This window comes from Vulpes vulpes, chromosome 2 (assembly GCF_048418805.1).
Source record: "Vulpes vulpes isolate BD-2025 chromosome 2, VulVul3, whole genome shotgun sequence".
In the NCBI taxonomy this organism is placed as follows: domain Eukaryota; kingdom Metazoa; phylum Chordata; class Mammalia; order Carnivora; family Canidae; genus Vulpes; species Vulpes vulpes.
In genome coordinates this window covers 127,085,198-127,107,362 of record NC_132781.1, presented here as the reverse complement: position 1 = coordinate 127,107,362, position 22,165 = coordinate 127,085,198, and the positions used below count along the sequence as shown (strand labels likewise).

At 36.1% G+C, this 22,165-nt stretch overlaps 1 protein-coding gene across 6 annotated transcripts in view; it reads left to right on the top strand.

Moving 5' to 3' along the window:
* Positions 1-22,165, top strand: part of SLC38A9 (solute carrier family 38 member 9) — an 83,894-nt gene that overhangs the window by 17,639 nt on the left and 44,090 nt on the right. For 2 of the 6 annotated variants that reach the window (XR_003238131.2, XM_026018798.2), the window contains exons 3-8: positions 10,778-10,910; positions 14,949-15,070; positions 15,208-15,271; positions 15,487-15,580; positions 17,476-17,646; positions 21,558-21,617. Coding sequence is in view for 5 of the 6 variants with exons in the window: in XM_026018798.2 (XP_025874583.1) it covers positions 10,778-10,910; positions 14,949-15,070; positions 15,208-15,271; positions 15,487-15,580; positions 17,476-17,646; positions 21,558-21,617 (644 nt within the window). In the remaining variant the exon portion in view is untranslated. Of the gene's footprint in view, positions 1-6,515; positions 6,601-8,271; positions 8,368-10,649; positions 10,911-14,948; positions 15,071-15,207; positions 15,272-15,486; positions 15,581-17,475; positions 17,647-21,557; positions 21,618-22,165 lie in introns of those variants that run through there. The other 4 variants (XM_072749942.1, XM_072749944.1, XM_072749941.1 and 1 more) reach the window with 4 other exon arrangements.

Here is a 22,165-nt window from a genome sequence, read left to right as displayed (position 1 = left end):
GACCTAGTCTATTCTTTCCATGGCTATTTGCATTTTAATGTAGAGAATCTTAGAAATATAAAAGCCTAACCTAAAGGTTAGATTTTTGTTGTTGTTGTAATTGACAACTTTGCAAGAAATCCGGTAAGCCAGCGGGATAGAGGTAGGTATTGAAAATAAGCAGCAGGGCAGCCCCGGTGGCGCAGTGGTTTGGCGCCGCCTGCAGCCTGGGTTGTGATCCTGGAGACCTGGGATCGAGTCCCACATCGGGCTCCCTGCATAGAACCTGCTTCTCCCTCTGTCTGTGTCTCTGCCCCCCTCTCTCTGTGTCTATGAATAAATAAATAAAATTAAAAAAAAAAATAAAGCAGCATTCTTGGTGCCTTCAAACACACTGTGCCACAGCCCCTGGTTTTTTAGAATGCCTACTAGTTTCCACATATGTAAGCTGGCCTCTTTAGGTTTCATCTGGCAATAATACTATTCCTGAATAGCAGCCTGAATTGACTCTTTGAGTCCTTGTGGTCTTGGGAGAGAGAAGAAATAACAAAGCAAAGTGAGGAATTTAATAATTTGTACAGATAGATTGGGGGCTAGTAATAGTGATCGGAAATGGTTACTGAGGCTTGGTAGTTCCATAGTTAAAGATTATGGAGAAGTATAACAAAAGTTAGAAAAGTAGTTTTCCCCTGGCAGTTGGTTTCCAGAGCTGCATAAATTACATTTTGAGGAATGTCCCATCCATGTTAAGTAGATGGGACTAGGGTCTTGACTGTATATCAGTGACATGGAGCAAATGGCCAACTTGCTGATTGCAGTGCTACTTCTATACCCTCCCTCTGTTCCTTCTTTTTCCTCCTATTCTCTTCCCTCTCCTGTCCACTTTTCTCACCTTTCTTCTCGGCTCTTACTTTTCTAAAATGGAACACCTTTTTACTAAATGCTTACAAACGTGTATGTGAGTCTATGTGCATTTGGAAATACATCAAAATATGAAATGATTTTTTTCTAATGAATGGTTTTCATTTTCCTCTATAACTTATATATTATCTTCATTATGGGCAGTATAGTACTTTTATAATGAGAACCAAGTTATTCAGAAAGTATAGCATTCAGGAGTGCCTCAGTGGCTCAGTTGGTTAAGTGTCTGCCTTCAGCTCAAGTTATGATCCCTGGGTCCTGGGATCGAGCCCCACATTGGGCTCCCTGCTCAGCAGCACAGGGTCTGCTCCTCACCACCACCACCACCACCACCACCACCACCACCACCTACCCCCCAGTGCTCAGACTCTCTCCCTCTCAAATAAATAAATAAATAAAAATCTTTTTAAAAAGAAAAGGAAAAATGGCATTTCTATAATTTAGGATTAAAGTAGTATATTCAAAATGAAAACCCATTTTCTTAAAGGCATTGTTTGAATCACTGTGCTTCTGTGGAATGATACAGATCATGTTTTTTCTCTACGTAGTGGGGATTTTTTGGTGGGTATGAGGAAGTTTCTGACAAAAATAGAAGCATAAAGAAATAAATTCCATTGCACAGAGGCAAGCATTATTGAAATATTTTGATATATTTCATCTTGTCCTTCTTTTCTATGATTTTTTTTGAGGTCACATAGTATATATAATTTACTATACTACTCATTCAGTTTAAATTCATTCCTAATGCCTATTATTGCCTAGCTGTCTCCCTGCCTGCCTCCTATGTCTTTATCCCCCCCTTTCCACTTCCCTCCTCCTATCCTTCTTATATTGTTTTCTTTAGTTAGCAAACATTCACTAAGTTCCTGTACTGTACTCAAACACAGCCCCTACCTACCTCCAGGGAAGGAGATAGACACACACTGAAAAAAGAGAGCACTATGATGAGCAGTTATAAATATTTTGATTTTAACTTTTTTTTTTTTAACTCAGTACTTATTTTACATTAGGAAAAATACTGGTTTATCCCATCCTAAGCCAGCATTACCAAGAACCCTGTGGAATTATATCCCTGTGAGTAACTGTGCTGTAGGGTCTGGCTGAGCCCAGCCAGGAATACAATGAGGCCATTTGTAGTACTGATGGCTAGGTGTTTTGGGGGCTTTCTGTGCAGGCACTGCTCTGGGTAAGAACATCTGTTGTGATCATGTGTTTTGACTGAGGTTGAAGTTCTTTTGTTTGATTTTTGTTTTGTTTGTAATATGTAGGTGGTAGATTTTCTAAAGGATTAAGCTGGATGAAGTTTACTAACATCTAGTTACAAACATTTCTAAAGAGAAAACCTATTCAGTGCTCCATGACAGATGTGGCAAGGGCATGAAGCCTCCTCCCTGCTTACCCTCTCTACCTACCAGGAAGAGGGAATAGAAGTCCTACTTCTCCACCTCTAATTTAAGTCCCTAAGGAGACTTTCAGTGGTCTATGGCAGGAGGTGGCAAACCTTTTTTTGTAAAGGTCCCACTCATTTCTCTTTCTCTCTCCATCTCTTGCATACACACACTATCTCTTGCTCAAATAAATAAAATATTTTTTAAAAGTCTTTTATCACATGATATATATACAGAAGACTATTTGACATATATGTACAATTTAATTTTTTTAAAGATTTATTTAGATTTATTTAAGAGAGAGAGAACAAGCAGGGGGAGGGGCAAAGAAGGGGGGGAAGGAAACTCCCTGCTGAGCAGGGAGCCCAACAAGGTGCTGCTGGACTCCATCCCAGGACCCTGAGATCATCACCTGAGCCAGAGGCAGACACTTAACCAACAGAGCCACCCAGGTGCCCCTATATGTACAATTTAAAGAATAATTATAAAGCCAACACCAGTGCAAGCAACACCAAGCAAGGTATAGAAACAGCAGCACCCCAGAAGTTCTCATAGATCCTTCACCAAACACATTTTCCTTCCTCCCTACAGGTAACCATTCTCCTGACATTTGTATGACCATTTCCCTACTTTTCTTTATTGTTTTTGCATCCCTAAATACTGAATTCATTTTTACCTTTTTGAGTACTTTATGTCAATGAGATCATTCTATATGTATTATTTTAGAATTTTTGTTCAGCATTGTAATTTCCATCCAAGTTGAATGTAACAATAGTTTTCCCATGCTTTCTGATATTTTATTCTGTGAGTATTTGAAGTTTACATATACATTCTACTGTTGTTGGACATTTAGGTTGTCTCCAGTGGAGTTCTTACAAATAACATTCTTATAAACATTACTGTATGTTTGTCTTAGCATACATGTGCAAGAACTTACCAAGGATATATGTATGTGTATATTCATCTTAACTAGATAATGCCAAACTCTTTTCTACAGGAGTTTAAACCAGTTTGCATTCCCACTATAGTAAGAGTTTCCATTACTCCTGCTAGTGCTTGGTATTGTCAGGTTTAAAAATTTCAGCAATTCTGGTGAACATTTAATGGAATCTCATTTTCCTACAGGAGAATGAGGTTGGCCAGTGTTATTAATAACTATTCATTGTGGGATTATGGGTGATTATTGTATTTGTTATATTTTTTTAATGCTTTCTGTAGTACTTAAACTTAACTCCTTAGCTACTACTACATTTCTTTCACTCTTTTTTACAGAAAACTCTTTGTAAGGATTATTTATACTCACCGTATCCAGTTTTTCCCTTGAACCTAATTCAGACAGGCTTTTGCCTTGCTACTCCACTAAAACTGCTCCTATCACTATCACCAGTGGGCATTTCATTGATCAGTTCTCATCTCATTTGACTTAGGAGTAGCATTTGACACAGTTAATCATTCTGTCCTCCTGAAAAATTTTTAATTGGTTTGAGGAAAACACACTAACATACTAAATTAACTTTTGTACAGGTTATTTCTCATTTTGTATTTGTATTTGACACTTTGGTTACTCCCTCCATCATTTCTCCCCCAAGTTTTATTTTAAATATTTTTTTTATTTTAAATATTAAACCTACAGAAAAATTGAAAGAATTTTCCCCATAATTTTTCATTAACTTTTTTGCTAATTGTAAAAGTAATATAGATTTTGATGATTATACTATGGTTATTGAGGATATTGACATTGGGGAACTCTCTGTACTATTTTTCTAACTTCTTTGTGACTCTAAATTACTTCAGAATGTTGGGACACCTGATTGGCTCAGTCGATGGAACATGTAACTCTTCATCTTCAGATCATGAGTTTGAGCCCCATGTTGGGGGTAGAGTTTACTTTTAAAAAATCATTTCAAAATAGAATTTTTCTTAAAATGATACACCATATTTTACGCACCATATTCTAATGAGCTTTTATGATATGCCAAGAACTATGGGAAAATATGGGAGTGACCACATTGACAAAAATCCTTGCCTTTGTGGAACTTATGTTTACTGGAAGCAACCAATAATAAATAAGTATATGTTGTATTAGTATAAATGCTAAGGAGATACTGTAAAGCAGAGAAATGACATGAAATGACAAAGGTAGAAAGATGGGTTGAAATTTTAGCTGTGCTGTCAAGGGTATCTAAATACCTCATTCCTCAAGTGAAGAAAGAATTGAAAGAAGTAAAGAAGTAAGCTATGCAGATATCTAGGGGAAAGGCTTTCAGAGACTTTGTTTTTACTTGAAATTAGTAACAAAGGTCCTGGAGTAGGTGCATGCTTGTAGTGTTTCAGGAATTGTCAGGAGCCTAGTGTGTTTAGTGTGGTAAGCAGTGAGGTCCAAGAGATAGGGTGGAGGAGATGGGGTGGCAAAAGCAGTCTGATAATATGAATCAGGAGTTTGGGCTAAAGATAACAGTTAGAGTACTATTAGCATATACATGATATTTAAATTTACATGACTAGATGGGTCCACCAAGAGATTGAGTCTAGATAAAGAGAAAATGTCAGTGGATTAAACTCTGGGTTACTCTGATTATTTGAGGGTTGGATTTGGAGAAGGAATCGACAAAGGAGATGGAAACTAGGGGTTCTTCCCTTTAGTATCATATCCTTTGTTGGATGTGAAGTCCTCTATGTCCTCGTCCAAGTTTACCTCATGTCTTACCACTTTTCTTTCTACTCCTTAGAGTTTCAAAAATACATCATGCTCACTCTCCTGGTTCTTTCTACATGGAAATACTATTTTTGGAAACACTATTTCATTCCTTCTTTTTCCCATACCTGACTGACTCTGTATCTTTTAGGATTCAGCTCAGCTGTAACTTCCTCAGTGATCTGCCAGACATGGTTTAGCTTCTCCTTCTGTTTGATCCCATAGTACACTGCACATACCTAGCACCACACAACTCTGTTCACTCTTTTTTGCTTCCACTGTTGTTCATAAGTACTCTCTCTCTTTTTGCTTCGGGATTGGAATTGCTTACCTTCTAGCAGATTATGATCCTGTAAGTTCTATATCTTATTGATTGTTAAACATTTAGAACAATGCTTAATATTTGCTTAGTACTTAAGTAATATTTAAAAAACTTGAGAACCAGTACAAATTAATTAACCATTATAGAGAAAATCCTTAGGCCCAGCCTTTGATAATATTGAGTGAAATTGGAGTGTAAAGAGGGTTTTTGTGAAAAAGGATGTTGTACAACAGAGGAAGTGAGAAACACATTAGCAAGCTAGAGGTCACCAATATTTTTATTGTAGCAGCAAGGAATTTCTAGGTACAATGGCTTGCTTAGCTTCTTTTCTGTCTTTATTGAAAAGCTGCGTATCCGACCTATCGTTTTACTGTAGCATTTTACCAAGCAGGAAGAAACATGTAAGAAACACGTATAGCAGACTCATTATTTTGAATGTTTATTTGCTTGAGATTTTTGAATATTTGATTCCCTTTTCATTTCTTAACAAACTACCCCAATCTAGCAGATGTTGGAGTGCTTCAGCTTTCACAGAGATGTGAATAAAGGAACATCTTTAAGTCATAGGTCTTCATATTGAGTATGAACCTTAATCATGGGACTGAGTTATTAAACTTCAGAGAAGCATAACTGGTCTATAGACGGGTGGAGATAGATTTAAAAGCCAAAAATTTTTAAGGAATTTAAGGAGTGGAACTTTGAAAAGGTGTTAGGTAGAAATAATGTTTCTCTGTTTATAAGAGTATTAAATAAAAATATAGAATTTTGAGTTACATTTTTAAATATTTTAAAAATTTTGCTAAATGTTAGAAGTGTTTTTTCTGTAGTATGATCATACATATTTATAAAGTAAAACAAATATAACTTCTACATAAAATATCTTAGTTTATTTTTACTTCTGCACAGTTGAGCTACATTTCAAATAGGAAATAACACTGATAGGGAGCAGTCATGTGAAACCATGTTCAAAAGAAAAAGCCCAAGTTTCAAAAATATTTTACTCTAAATATTGTTCTGTATTTATTAATCTTAAAAGTGTTTTCAGAGCCAACTGAAGTTCAATTTAGAAATGTAATTTATATATTTTGCTCTCTCAGATGGAGCTTTAAGCATATGTTTCTAATAATTTGGATTATTATTGGATGGATAGTTTCTTTATTTTTAAAAGAGAATCTGTTTTGAAAAGATTCCAAAATATTTGTTTGAACAGGCACTCAGCATCTCGATGAAAACTGTTGGAAAAGAAGAACTTTCAGAGTCATTCTGTTCTCAGAGTACCCAAGCCAACTAAACTGGTACCGTTAACACTTCTGTTAGAGGCCAGGAGCCAAAAAATGTAGCACTTCCTGGACTGCTTTTCAGCAGTCCTTCAAGCCAACTTAGTGGTTGATATTAATACTGTTGAATTTTTAGAGTAAAAAGCTACCAGTAGAACCTCCACACCTCTTATTAATATCATACTTGTTAGTCTCTTTTAGTTATCCTTGATTAGTTACAATCTCTGCTTTATGCTTTATGTTGGCATTAAAGCTGTAACTCTTTCTTGAATTTTGTGGGGTATCATTCTTGCAAAAAAAGAAACGAATGCCCTGTAGATTGTGACCCCAGATCTGATTAAACTGTCTCCTGGACATAAATATTTTTGCGTTGCTTTTTAGTACTGCTGTCACAGTAAATATACAAATTATATAGAACACTGTGATGCTTTGCGAGGGTCTGTAGTTAGTTATCTAAGGCTACCAGATTTATAACTAGGTATAATTTACTTAGCCTCTGACACTTTCATTTTCTTTATATCCCTTTCAGATTTATTGAAATCCCTTAGTATAAATAGATTGTTATGTTGATCTCTATATCCACATATTTGCTCTAGTAAGTGCTCAACTTTAAGATATTTGTTGGATTGAACTGGAGAGTACCTTTCCTATTTAGATACTGTGGTGGAGAGTAAATATCAAAAGAAAGATTCAGAGATTCTGTATACTAACAAGCGATAAGATTAAATTTAACATTTATACTATCATTTCTTTAATATCTAGTAGTGGGGAAAATAGCTGAAACTAAAATTTCAGTCACTTGATTTTTCAGGTACTTCCTTCCATAAGATCAGATTAGTCTCTAGAAATGACTAACATAAATTTTTTTATTTAAATTTGATAATTGGGGCACCTGGGTCGCTCAGTGGTAAACATCTGCCTTCAGCTCAGGGCATGATCCCAGGGTCCTGGGATTGAGTCTCACATCAGGCTCCCCACAGGAAGCCTGCTTCTCCCTCTGCCTATGTCTCTGCCTCTCCCTCTGTGTCTCTCATGAATAAATAAGAAGTCTTTAAAAAAATAAAAAAAATAGGGATCCCTGGGTGGCGCAGCGGTTTGGCACCTGCCTTTGGCCCAGGGTGCGATCCTGAAGACCCGGGATCGAATCCCACATCGGGCTTCCAGTGCATGGAGCCTGCTTCTCCCTCTGCCTATGTCTCTGCCTCTCTCTCTGTGACTATCATAAATAAATAAAAATTAAATAAAAAAATAAATTTGATTTAATTAATGTACGGTGTAGCATTAGTTTCAGAGGTAGAAGTTAGTGATTCATCAGTTGCATATAACACCCGGTGCACATTCCATCAAGGGCCTTCCTTAATACCCGTTACCCAGTTACCCCATCTCCCCACCTACCTCCCCTCTAGCAACCCTCAGTTTGTTTCCTATAGCTAAGAGTCTCTTAAGGCTTATCTCTGTCTCCGTTTTCATCTTATTTTTCCTTCCCTTCTCCTATGTTCATGTTTTGTTTCTTAAATTCATGTATGAGTGAAATCACATGATATTTGTCTTTCTCTGACTTATTTTGCTTAGATAATACCCTCTAGTTCCATCCATGTTGATGGAAATGGCCAGATTCTGTTATTTTTTGATGGCTGAGTAATATTCCATTGTATATATATCTACCACATCTTCTTTATCCATTTATCTTTCAGTGGACATCTAGGCTCTTTCTATAGTTTGGCTGTTGTGGACATTGCTGCTATAAACATTGGGATACATGTGCCCCTTCAAATCACTATGTTTGTATCCTTTGGATAAGTACCTAATAGTGCAATTGCTGGGTCATAATGTAGCTCTATTTTTAACTTTTTTTTTTTTAAGGTTTGTTTGTTTGTTTGTTTTTAACAGAAAGAGAGTGCACAAGCAGGGGGAGTGGGAGAAGCAGGGAGTCTGATGTGAGACTTGATCCCAGGACCTTGGATCATGACCTGAAGGCAGAAACTTAACCAACTGAGCTACCCAGGTGCCTGTATTTTCAACTTTTTGAGGCACCCCCATGCTGTCTTCCAGAGTGGCTGCAAGAGTTTGCATTCCCACTAACAGTATAAGAGGGTACCCCTTTCTCCACATCCTTGCCAGTTATCTGTCATTTCCTGAGTTAATTTTAGCCATTCTGACCAGTATGAGGTGGTATCTCATTGTGAGTTTTTTTTTTTTTTAATTTTAAGATTTTATTTATTCATGAGAGACACAGGGAGAGAGGCAGAGACATAGGCAGAGGGAGAGGCGGGCTCCCTGTGGAGAACCTGATCCGGGACCTGATACAAGGACCCTGGGATCATGCACTGAACCAAAGGCAGGCTCTCAACCACTGAGCCATTCAGATGCCCCTCTCATTGTGGTTTTGATTTATATTTCCATGAAGGCCGAGTGATGTTGAGCATTTTTTTGTGTATCTCTTGGCCGTTTGTATGTCTTTGGAGAAATGTCTATTCATGTCTTCTGCCCATTTCTTGGCTGGATTTTTTTTTTAAGACTTTATTTATTCATGAGAGACAGAGAAAGAGAGAGGCAGAGACAACAGGCAGAGGGAGAAGCAAGCTCCATGTAGGGAGCCTGATGTGGGACTCGATTCGAGTACTTCAGGATAACACCTTGGACCGAAGGCAGGCGCTCAACCACTGAGCCACCTGGGTGTCCCATTGACTGGATTTTTTTTTGTAATTTTGAGTGTTGAGTTTGATAAGTTTTTTATAGATTTTGAATACTACCCTTTTATCTGTTAAGACCTTTCCAAATATCTTCTCCCATTCTGTAGGTTGCCTTTTAGTTTTGTCAACTGTTTGCTGTACAAAAGTTTTATCTTGATGAGGTCCCCATTTTTGCTTTTGTTTCCCTTGCCTTTGAAGATGATGTGTCTAATAAGAAGTTGCTGTGGCTGAGGTCAAAGAGGTTGCTGCCTATGTTCTTCTCTAGGATTTTGATGGATTCCTCACATTTAGGCAGGAATCCACAAACTCCATTTGGAGTTTATTTTAGTGTATGATGTAAGAAAGTGGTCCAGTGTCATTTTTCTGCCCGTGGCTGTCCAATTTTCCCCACATCATTTGTTGAAGAAACTGTCTTTCCTGCTTTGTTGAATATTAGTTGACCATAGAGGTGAGGCCCCATTTCTGGGTTCTCTATTCTGTTCCATGGATCTGTGTGTCTATTTTTGCACCAGTACCATACTGTCATGATTACAGCTATGACTAACATAAATTTTAAACTTGTTTCAGAATGTAAGTATAGAAGAATTATATGGAACCAGAGAAATCTAGGGTTTTTTTCCTTCATTATTTGGATCTGTGTATAATCTGGAAGTAAAATATAGGTACTTTGGGGCACAGTATTATTTGTGACTTTGAGGGATTTGAGAGTCAGTGGAGGAAGGCATTCCTTTCTGCCTGGTCTTTCAGTTTTGGAGTATGTTACTGGAAGCTTAGAAGGCAGATTGAGGAAGTTTTGGTAAGGAACTGGCAAGGTTAATGGCTGAAAATGATGATTGAAAACCAGAATCTGCAGTTGATTGAGACACAGTTATGGGAAAGAAGCATACACATGAATAATAGCATAATGGGATTTGTTATTGAAGTCCAAGAAAAGTAGAATGAGGCAAAATATCTCTAATGTCTTGATGTTCCATTTGATAGCACTTTGGACAAGTTTCACAAGGGAAGTGGTTGAGATCACTAATCTTTAGTACATGAACCAAGAAGTAGATATTTTGTCAGAGGAAATAACTTAGGCCCATAAAGGAGTGGAGACTCTTTAGTAGAGGAACATTTATGACAATAATTTCTTTGATTTAGGGCCAAAAGCTTTTTGAGAGAATATTCAAAGCTGTGTGGGTCTAAATTTCATTGTTGAAAACTGACAGCTGCTATACTTTTTAATAACTGATTGAAGCTCTTTCTGTTATATCTCCTCTATTGCTAAATTCCTAGAGATTAGAAAAGTGTGTTTATAATAGTATTATGAGAAAAAAGCTTAGTCTGTGGATTGGATAAAACTTCTTTTGTGACTTTTTCTTTTCCCACCAAAAGTGAGAAGTGAATGCCTTGCCTTGGTTCATCCCATTTCTAATGGAGGACAAGAAGTTATTTTCTTCAGTGGCTGCCTTCCAGAAACTCTGGCTGAATGTTCTTTGTCAAGTGTATATTCCCTTCTTTAGGCCTTTCTATATAGAGCCCACAAACATCGTCAATGTGAATGATGTCATTCAGAGGGTTAGCGACCATGCCTCTGCCATGAACAAGAGGATTCATTACTACAGCCGCCTCACCGCTCCTGCAGACAAGGCTCTGGTAAGGGGCAAACATTGCTAATTGTCTAAGGTTAAGTTGAAATGAACAGTGAACAACATGAGCCAAGGAAACTCCCAGTGATTGAACTTTTTGCTGGCCAAATTCCAAGGATAGCATCATGGAAAATCAAGATAGTAATTAATTAGTACATGTCTTACATCTCAGGCTAGTTCATTCTTATCAAGCATGACAGAGATTTGAAACAATCTCTCTCTATTGACAACAGCCTAAGAAATTTGTTGGATTAAATTCTGCTAGTCCCCAGTTCTAATAGCTCTGCCTGTGTCTCTGCCTCTCTCATGAATAAATAAAAGCTTAAAGAAAAAAAAATTCTTAGCAAAGAGGCTGTAAAATATCAGGTTGAAGGCCAGATTTGACCATGGGCCATAGTTGTTAACTCTTGATCTTCTAAAATCTATATTATTATTTTAGGATCAAAAATTATATTGGAAGTAATTTGGTTGCTTATGAGATATTCAGAAACTTGAAAGCTTAAAGAAAAATGAAAACATTCTTAAAAAAAAAAAAACATTCTTGGTGGAAAAAATGATATTTTTATAGGTAATAAAAAGAGGAGAAAGGAACCAACATTCTTTAGATGTATACTGAGGGGCAAGGATTGGGATATCTCTTGAACCTAGATACCTCATTTAAAGCATTGTGAGTTATTAAGATCTCTTTTTGTATAGCCAAAGTAATGACCTCCAAAGTGTTCTGGGTGGGGTCATTTTTTTCCCCAATTTTTTTTTCATTTTTTTTCTGCCTTAGGCCTTTATATCAGTACTTGTAGTAAAGTCTTGGTTCTATAACAGAATTATCTAAGCCCTCTGGAGTAGAAGTAATCCAGTATCTCTGAGTCTAATTCAGACCTCTGAGGCTCTACTTGTCGAAATAAACGTCAGAGATACCAGCTGGGCCAGTCTAGGCCTGAATGGACATTGTTTGCTTGGAAATTAAGTCAGCATTATACATCAAGTTGAATAGCTTTTGTTAACTGACAGTTGAGATGACTCTAGTAATCAAAATATATAAACAGTGATCTAAAGTTAACAGTGAGACATAACCATTTTTAATGAATGTATGTATACATCCAGGCTCATTTCCTGAGAATTCCAAAATTATTTTTCTGAAGATTTTTAAGGGAAGAACAGTGAGACCACATGTCTCAGGATTTTACCGAGTTATATCTTCTTAATTCTGAAAATTTCCTCAATTATCTTATTATTTTTATTCTAAAATGCAGGAAAGAAGAAAATTATTTGACTGCCAACATCTAGATCCTTGTAAATAAAAATGTGTCCTACAGAGGCCAGCAATATTGGCATCAGTGAGAACTTACTAAAAATGCAGAATCTCAGTCCTTACTCTAGGCCTACTGAATCATAATCTGTGTTTAACAATATCCCTGTGTCAGTCACAGGAAAATTCAAGTTTGAAAAGCACTGCCCTACTCCTGAGTGGCTCAGTCAGTTGAGTGTCTGCCTTTAGCTCAGGTCAAGATCCCAGGATCCTGGGATCAAGTTCCGCATTGGGCTCTGTGCTCAGCAGGGAGTCTGCTTCTCCCTTTCCCTCTCCCCTGTTCCAGGTCGTGCTCACTCTCTTGCTTTCTCTATCTCTCTCTCAAATAAATAAATAAAATCCTTTAAAAAAAAAAAAAGAAGAAGAAGAAGAAAGGAAGGAAGAAAAGCACTGCCCTAAATTACTGCCAGAGTATGGAATCCAATTCTCCATTTTGTCTATGTCTCTTAAGAATCTGCAACTTCTTAACCTTGAGCTTCTTCTACCCTGCCTTTTGTAACTTTTGATTTTCACTTTTTCTAAACTTTGCTAGGTATCATGGTTTATCTCCTGCCTGATGCAGATATGGTCCCTCCCCTGTTTTCTTTTTATTCCCTTGAAGAAGATAATCGAACTCAGACCCAGGAGCATTAAGGGTAAAAGAGATGCCAGCAGACCCATTTCCATATATGCTTTTTTAGCTCTCAGAAATAGTTGTTTCCAAAGCCACACGAGGCATAGCATTCAAGACATTTTTTACCCACAAGATACTACAAATTATATGCATAGAGAAGAACTTGACACTTTTTCTTTTTCTGCCAGTCCATATCCTGTCTACCTACTGAGGCCCAGTATTCCATCACTTCCTTGACATCTTCCCCAACTATTCTAGTCCCTGTTAATTTTTTGTCATTCCTACAATACAGTATCCCAAACTTAATTTTTTCTCTCTTATAGCCTTATCTAATTGCTTCATATGTCTTCCAGCTGGAATTTAAGCTTCCTAAAATTGTGGACTGTATTGTTTTTGGGTTTTTTTTTTTTTTGAACATTAAAGCTAGCACAGGGTTGAAAATATGCATAGTAGGTGCTAAATATAAAAGATTATTGAGGGGCACCTGTGTGGTTCAGTCCATTAAGCCTCTGACTCCTCAGCTCAGCTCAGGTCTTCATCTCAGGGTCATGAGTTCAGACTCTGATGGCCTTCATGTTAGACATGGAGCCTACTTTAAAAAAAGAAAAAAAAAGGGGAGGGGGGTGCCTGGGTGGCTCAGTCAGCTAAATGTCCAACTCTTGGTTTTGGCTCAGCGTAGTGAGATGGAGCACCACATGGGCTCTGGGCTCAGTATGGAATCTACTTGTGATTCTCTCTCTCCTTCTCCCTCTGCCCTCCCCCAACTCACACAATGAATGAATGAATGAATTGATTTAAAGAGAAAAGATTGCTGATTTATACCAGTCAGCTCCCACGTCTTTACTACTGTGTATAGGACTACATGTTTTCAGAGTACTATTCTCAGGGAGGTGGGCAGAATTCTTCCAGTAGACTAATTTTTTTCTCTCTCTAGGGAGGTAAAATTCAGAAGATATGTTTGAGTGATAAGAGCTATGTATAAGGGGCAGTCCTGGTGGCGCAGCGGTTTGACACCACCTGCAGCCCAGGGCGTGAACCTGGAGACCCTGGATCGAGTCTCACGTCAGGCTCTTTGTATGATGCCTGCTTCTCCCTCTGCCTGTGTCTCTGCCTCTCTCTCTATCTCTCTGTGTCTCTCTCATGAATGAATAAATAAAATCTTTTTTTAAAAAAAAAGAGCTATGTATAAGAAATACGTATCTATATCCATCTTTAAGAATCCTTGCTTCGGGGACACCTGGGTGGCTCAGCAGTTGAGCATCTGCCTTCGGCTCAGAGCGTGATCCCAGGTCCGGGGATCGAGGAGCCTGCTTCTCCCTCCGTCTATGTCTCTGCATCTCTCTCTCTGTCTCTCATGAATGAATATATAAAATCTTTTTTTTTTTTTAATTTATTTATGATAGTCACAGAGAGAGAGAGAGGCAGAGACACAGGCAGAGGGAGAAGCAGACTCCATGCACCGGGAGCCCGACGTGGGATTCGATCCCGGGTCTCCAGGATCGCGCCCTGGGCCAAAGGCAGGCGCCAAACTGCTGTGCCACCCAGGGATCCCCGAATATATAAAATCTTTAAAAAAAAAAATCCTTGCTTTGCCTTCCTTTAGGCTATGTTAGCTCACTTTTATCTTCTACTTTTTAAATGCTTTTAGTAAGCATTTGAAAGAATGGTCTGTATTTATATTTTCTTTCTTTACCTTGTATTGACAGGTCAGTTCTTTATGATTTGAGTTTGTTACCTATCTCTTTTCTAAAACTACCCTGATTCTTGGAATTCCCCTCACTTTAGGCCTAAATCTCCTCCATCCAGATTTCCTTAATCTCACTCTTTGCTGACTCTTCTTTCTTTATCCTGAAAATAAAGAGAAAGATATTTTGACATTTACATATTTTAAAAATTGTCATTTCACATGAACATTTTATTGCTTTTATTCTTTAAACTCTTGGTCCTTCAGATCTTCTACTACATTTGGAAAGGGTTTTTTATATTCATTAATCAGGAATACATGCTGTTTGTTCACAATATTTAGAATTGTGTCTAGAGTCAGGTATTGTGATGAATAGAAAATATCCTATTTTGCACATTTACTGGTTCTAACATGTCTCTTGTGACATTTCTTCTTTAACTAGATTGCCCCAGATCATGTAGTTCCAGCTCCAGAAGAGTGCTATGTATATAGTCCGTTGGGTTCTGCTTATAAACTTCAAAGTTACACTGAAGGATATGGTAAAAACACCAGTTTAGTAACCATGTGAGTAAAACTTCTTTTTGGAGCATAACTTAAACTATATGTAAGTGAAAAATACTGGTTATTTAAATTTTTATCTTAATTAAAATGTTTAAAGAGTCAGACTCCATATATTTACTGCTATTACTCTGTGTTTTCAGTTTTATGATTTGGAATACCATGATGGGAACATCTATACTAAGTATTCCTTGGGGCATAAAACAGGTAATATAATTTTTCAGCGCATTTTTTGCCTGAATTATTTTCTCTTTATATTGTAAGTTTTACAACAGGGGTTTTAATAAATCTATACAACATTTAGTAAAGAAAATACATAATTTAACATTGTCATGTTTTTATCATAATTATTTAGTGTTTAATATTTTTGCATATGCATTCATTCTGACAGGATAATATATGTTCTATATTTTTTTAAACAGGCTGGCTTTACTACTGGAATGTGTGTCATCATGCTGATGGGCATTTTAACACTTTATTGCTGCTACAGAGTAGTGAAATCACGAGCTATGATATGTAAGAGATTGCCATGGTGAAAATAGAATAACAGTTTGGATATTGATAAGTATTTCTTGTTGAAGTAGATCACTAATGTGTACATGTGTGTTAACACGTGTGTTAAATATTTTGTGCCTAAAGAATTTACTTCTCTAATGTGTAGCATTCAACTGAACTGATAAGTCAATGTATTAGTGACCTCCTTTGAAATTCAGAGAGGTTTGTAGTCCTAAGTCTTTTCCAGAACTAAATAGAGAATTCTGTGATTCTAGGGTCCTTGGGTGGCCTGCGTAAGTTAAGCATCCGACTCTTGATTTCAGCTCAGGTCAAGATCTTTTTTTTTTTTTTTTTTTTAATTTTTTTAATTATTATTTATTTATGATAGTCACAGAGAGAGAGAGAGAGGCAGAGACACAGGCAGAGGGAGAAGCAGGCTCCATGCACCGGGAGCCCGATGTGGGACTCGATCCCGGGTCTCCAGGATCGCGCCCTGGGCCAAAGGCAGGCGCTGAACCGCCGCACCACCCAGGGATCCCTCAGGTCATGATCTTAAGGTTCAGGCCCCACGTTGGGCTCCATGCTCAGCAGGGAATCTACTTCAGAATTTTCCCTTTCTCCTGCTCTCTCTCTCTCAAATGAATAGATCTTTTTAAAAAAGTAAAGAAAATTCTATGATTCTTATTGGTTAATGGTGACTTTTGATATTTCCTTACCAAGAGATCTAAATGTTGGAATCACCTAAAAGTAGAAAATATAGCTAGAAAAATATGAGAATATGAACATATCCATTTTAGTGAATTCACAAAGTTTAATAATACATTGCCTCTACTCTTCTCTATAAATTCTAGATTAGGGAAATACCTTTTTAGATTGTTTTAAAGTAGTTTAGGACCTAAATAGACCTACATTATTTTAGTGAATCTTTTGCAATTTTGTTTTGTTTTGTTGTTTTTATTAAAACTTTTTTTTTTTTTAATTTATTTATTCAGAGAGAGAGAGAGAGACTGAGAGGCAGAGACACAGGCAGAGGTAGAAGCAGGCTCCATGCAGGGAGCCTGACGCAGGACTCAGTCCTGGGTCTCCAGGATCAGATCCTGGGCTGCAGGCGGCACTAAACCGCTGCGCCACCGGGGTGCCCTCTTTTGCAATTTTGAATCAAGAGACCAGGCTTTGCCTTCTTTGGTTTTTTTTGTTTTGTTTTGTTTTGTTTTGTTTTGTTTTGTTTTGTTTTTGGTCTCTGTTAAGCAGTGGTATATTTTCTCTTTATTGTATTATTTATTTGTATCCTTTTCCCATTTATCCTCAAGGTCCTTGGTGCTCTTATAGATCTACTAAGTTCTTTGCATGATTGTAGGCATTAGCCCTTTATCCATTATTTTTTGTCAGTTTTCTTTTCCATCCAACATTTGAATGGCTTTTGTATAATATGAGTTTGTTTATATCTACCTATCTTTTCCATTGTAATTTCTATTTCTTCATTTGATAGAAAAGAATAACCTTTCAAGATCTATTTTTAAATTGTCTTCTAACTTTTCTGTTATTTTTGAATTTTTAGCTCAATTGTCTGAAATTGGCATGTGGTATAAAGTATGACTCAGGAAAACTTTTCTTTGTAGGTTATTTAAGTATGCCAAATATTGAATAATATCTTCAGAGTCATGATTTTTGTCTAGCCTTGATTTATTATTTTTTTAATTATTTACAAAATAATATCATACTATAGTTTACTTATTATCTATACTGTTTTATTGACCTTTGTATGTATTTGTTCTATAATTTTTTAATTTCTGTTATATGATTATATGGTCTGATGTCTGGTGGTGGAATATATTCTTAATATCTTATTAAGTATTTTGAATTAATTATGATTATGGGCGATTAACACCTAATTTTATTCTTTTATTTTTATTTAGCATCAGTGGATACCACTACCTGGGAATATCCAGATGTGTGCAGATACTATTTTGGCTCCTTTGGACAATGGTCGAGTCTCCTTTTCTCCTTGGTATCTCTCATTGGAGCAATGATAGTTTATTGGGTGCTTATGTCTAATTTTCTTTTTAATACTGGAAGGTTTATTTTTAGTAAGTATCTATATCATATGCTTTAACAGTAGTTAAAGTACAGTAACTACTGCATTGTTTTACTTTCAGCCTTAAATTCTGGACCTGGGATAAAGTAAAGTCATTTGTAATTCTGGAAAATATAGTTGATTCAATTTGTTGTAATATCACAGATATACTTTTATCTCTATATGAACTGTGTGTATATTTGTGCTTTATATATAAAAAGAGTAAGGGATTTTTTTTTTTTGCGCCCTCAGAACAGATTTTTTTCCCCCTTGGGGTCATTATCTTATCCATTTAAAAAACATGACCTATGCTTATACCCACGCCTCACCTCCATTAACCATTATATATTCAATTCTCTTTTTTAAATAGAACTTCTATTCATAGAAACATATAAATTTTAGCCATACAACTTTGATGAATACATCCATGAAACCCACCTCCCCTTCATGAAACTATTCTATCTTCCCAGAAAGTAGTGATATATTTTGTAATTATAAAAATTCAAGTAAATTGTTGCTATTATAAAATAACCTAATTAATTTTGGGATCTTTGTCTTGAATCTAGCAGATGTGTTGAACTCTTATTGATTCTAATTTTGTAGATTCACTTTGCATTTTCTGTTTAGTTACATCATCCATGAGTACTGAAAACTTCCTGCCCAGTTATTACTTAAGTGATTCATACATATATACATTTATATTTATATACATATATCCTTATGTATACACAAACAACATATAAATGTTTATATGTACACATATATAGACATATTTATCTTTTTTAAAGTGTAAAGTTACATAGATGCAGTGCTGGTAGACATCCTTATGTTGTTCCTGTGGAAATCTTTCACCGTTAAATATTGAGTTTGTTGTGCGATATTGGTCACACCCATTAGCAATTTAAAGATGTTCCTGCCTATTATTTCCTTAAGAATTTTTATTAATGTGTGCTGGATTTTATCAGATGCTTAATACTCTACATCCCTTGAGACAATCATAAATCTTTTTTCCTCTTTTTTTTTTTTTTTTTTTTTTTTGAGAGAGAGAGTGTGTGAGTAGAGTGGGATGGGGTACAGGGACAGGGAGAAAGAGAATCCTGAGCAGACTCTACACCCAGCACAGAGCCTGACTCGGGTTGATCTCACCACCCTGAGATCATGACCTGACCCAAAACCAAGAGTTAGACGCTTAACCAAATGAGCCATCCAGACACTCCAGTCTTTTCTACTTTAAGTTGTTAATGTGATAAATTAAATGAATACATTTTGTATGATTTAAATCATTTTTATATCCTGGGATAAACTTAATTTAGCAGTCATGATGTATACTTTTAATTTCTTACTGGATTCAATTTATTTTCAAGAGGAATGGGGCTACTGTTTTATTTAGAACCTTTGTGTCTTTCTTTTCCTTTGGGTCTTTTCAAAAGAGATACTAGCCTATGATGTTTTTTTCTTTTTTTTCTCATACTGTCCTTGTTGAACCTTGCTGTATTAGGGCTGCTGTAGCAAATTACCATAAACTACTTGGCTTAAAACAAAAGAAATTTATTCTCTCACAGTCCTGGAGACTAGAAGTCCAAAATTGAAGTACCACTAGGGCTCCATTCCCTCTGAAGCCTTTAGGGAAGACTTCCTTGCCTCCTCTTAGTTGCTGGCAACTGGTGATTGCTGGCAATCCTTGGCAATCCCTGGCTTGTGGCTCCATGACCCAATTTCTGCCTGTCCTCACATAGACATCACCCCTCAGTGTGTCTTTGTACAAATTTTTCTCTCCTTATTAAAGCTATCAGTCATTGAATTTAGGGTCTACCCTAACCTGTATGACCTCATCTTAACTTGATTTTATATTCAAAGACCCTATTTCCAAATAAGGTTGCATTCTAAGGTTGTTGTGGACATGGATTTAGGGGGAGAATATTCACCCTACCATACCAATCTTGGTGTCAAGATTTTACTAGTCTTATTTGAATCTTCAGCATCAGGAAGTAGATAATGATTGATAACCTCCAATCTTATCACTAATAACCCTTGAAGATACTATAAAAACCTAGAGCACTACTCTACTTTTTTTTTTTTTTTACTACTCTACTATCGTAAGAAGCATACAATTTAGGTGAGTGATTCATGTACTTAACTTGCTTTATGACCATTAAATCTAATCCCACATTTTTTATCAACTCATTTAACTTTCACTTTAAACACTTTTTTAATGGTTACTAAGGTTATAAAAGATTAACCTCAAACAGAATAAAGTAAATTCAGTCTATCAAGAAAACATGTTCTTTACCCATTCTCTCGTTAATGGTAGAATGATTTGAATGCTCAGATATCTGCATATACTTTTTTGGAATTTTAAGCAGTCAAATACTTTTTCTTTTCAAATTTTTATTTAAATTCTAGTTAACATATAGTGTAATATTGGTTTCAGTAGTAGAGTTTAGTGATTCGTCACTTAAATATAACACCCATTGATCATAACAGGTGTCTTTAATATCGATCACCCATTTAGCCCATCTTCTACCCATGTCCCTCCATCAACCCTCAGTTTGTTCTCTATAATAGGAATCTCTTGTGAGTTGCTTCTGTCTCCTTTTTCTTCCCCTATGTTCATCTCGTTTGTTTTTTAAATTCCACATATGAACGAAATTATATGGTATTTGTCTTTCTGTGACTGACCTCTTTTGCTTAGCATAATGCACTCTAGCTCCATCCACATCATTGCAAATGGCAAGATTCCATTCTTTTTGATGGCTGAGTAATCTAGTGATACACACACACACACACACACACACACATATACATGTACCCCACATCTTTATTCATTCCTCAGTTGATAGACATTTGGGCTGTTTTCATAGTTTGGCTATTGTTGATAATGCTGCTATAAATATTGAGGTGCACATACTCCTCCAAATCTGTACTTTTGTATCCTTTGGGTAAATACTTAGTATTAGTAGTGCATTTGCTGGGTCATAGAGTAGTACTATTTTTAAGTTTTTAGGAACTTCCATACTGTTCTCCAGAGTGGCAGAAACAGTTTGCATTCCCACCAATAGTGTAGAGGGTTCCCCTTTCTCCGTATCCTCACCAACATCTCTTGTTTGCCGTGTTATTTTAGCCATTCTGACAGGTGTGAGGTGCTATCTCATTGTGGTTTCGATTTGCATTTCCCTAATGATGAGTGATGTTGAGCATCTTTTCAGGTGTCCATTAGCCAGCCATCTGGATGTCTTCTTTGGAAAAAACGTCTGTTCATGTCTTCTGCCCATTTCTTGACTGGATTATTTGTTTTTTAGGGTATTGAATTCTATGAGTTCTTTATAGATTTTGGATATTAACTCTTTATCATATATGTCTTTTGCACGTATCTTCTCCCATTCTGCACATGTTTTTTACTTTACTACTTCCTTTAGTATAGCTTAGTGGTAATGTGAGCAATAACTATATATTCCTCAGTCTATAAAAGCATATATAACACTTTGCAAAAACTTTAAATGATTCTTCAGGTAAGTTTTGCTGTTTTAAGTGTTGGTTTTCCCCTTCTGCAGGCTTTTAAAACTTTATATAAGATGTAACTATACTTACATCAATTAGTGTGAGTATAAGAAAATTATTTTACACTTTATCTTGATTCCAGGGCTTTAACTAAATTTTACTGTGTAGCTAGATTTTTTTTTTAAATCTTCAATCATGTAAGAGTTTTCTGTAATGGGAACTATGAAGCCAATGACATCATTCCTCTAAGTAGAGAAAGCTGAGAACAGTGAAGCTGTGTTAATAATGAAGCAGTTTTGGTTCATTGTATGGTAATATTACCACACAGTAGATCTTAAAAGATTTTTATAGATCAAAGACTTTAGGGGGTAATTGATTTAGCATCTTTCCTTTGGTATTAAACTATATTCTTTCTTTAATTTTCAGATTTTATTCATCACATTAATGACACAGATGCTGTACTAAGTACCAATGATAGCAACCCTGGTAAGTAGTTTGGAATTTACAGTTTAGTTTGTTTTTTTTATTTTCCACTTTGCTTCAGAAGGAATTTAAGGTAGAACATATTGTTTTATTTTAGGTGAATAATTAGTTCAACATCGCTACCATTATGTTAACTGAGCCACTATTAATTGTTGGCAACTAATGCAATTCAAAAAAAAAAAAACTCCATAAAAGATTGTGTTAATATGAACACATATTCATATGAATATGAATCTTGTTGACAAGATCCATCTATAGAATCCATATTTGCCTATAAATAGTCAATACATATTTTTAAGAGCGTTATCTTTGCTAATTGTTTTGGAAATCTAGAAGCATAGGTCTCAGGTTGTTAACTTTTTTAGGCATTTATTAGTTACTAATATTTAAGATACACAAATGTAAACTACTTTCTTAATAATGAACAAACATTAGTAAATACAGAAAAAAATAATCTTCGTTTCTTTGAAAAGTTTCCTTTAATTAGTTAGAAATAAGTCTTTGTGTCTTGTGTGTTTATCTACTATGGCAGTCATAGGGAAAGTGAATAT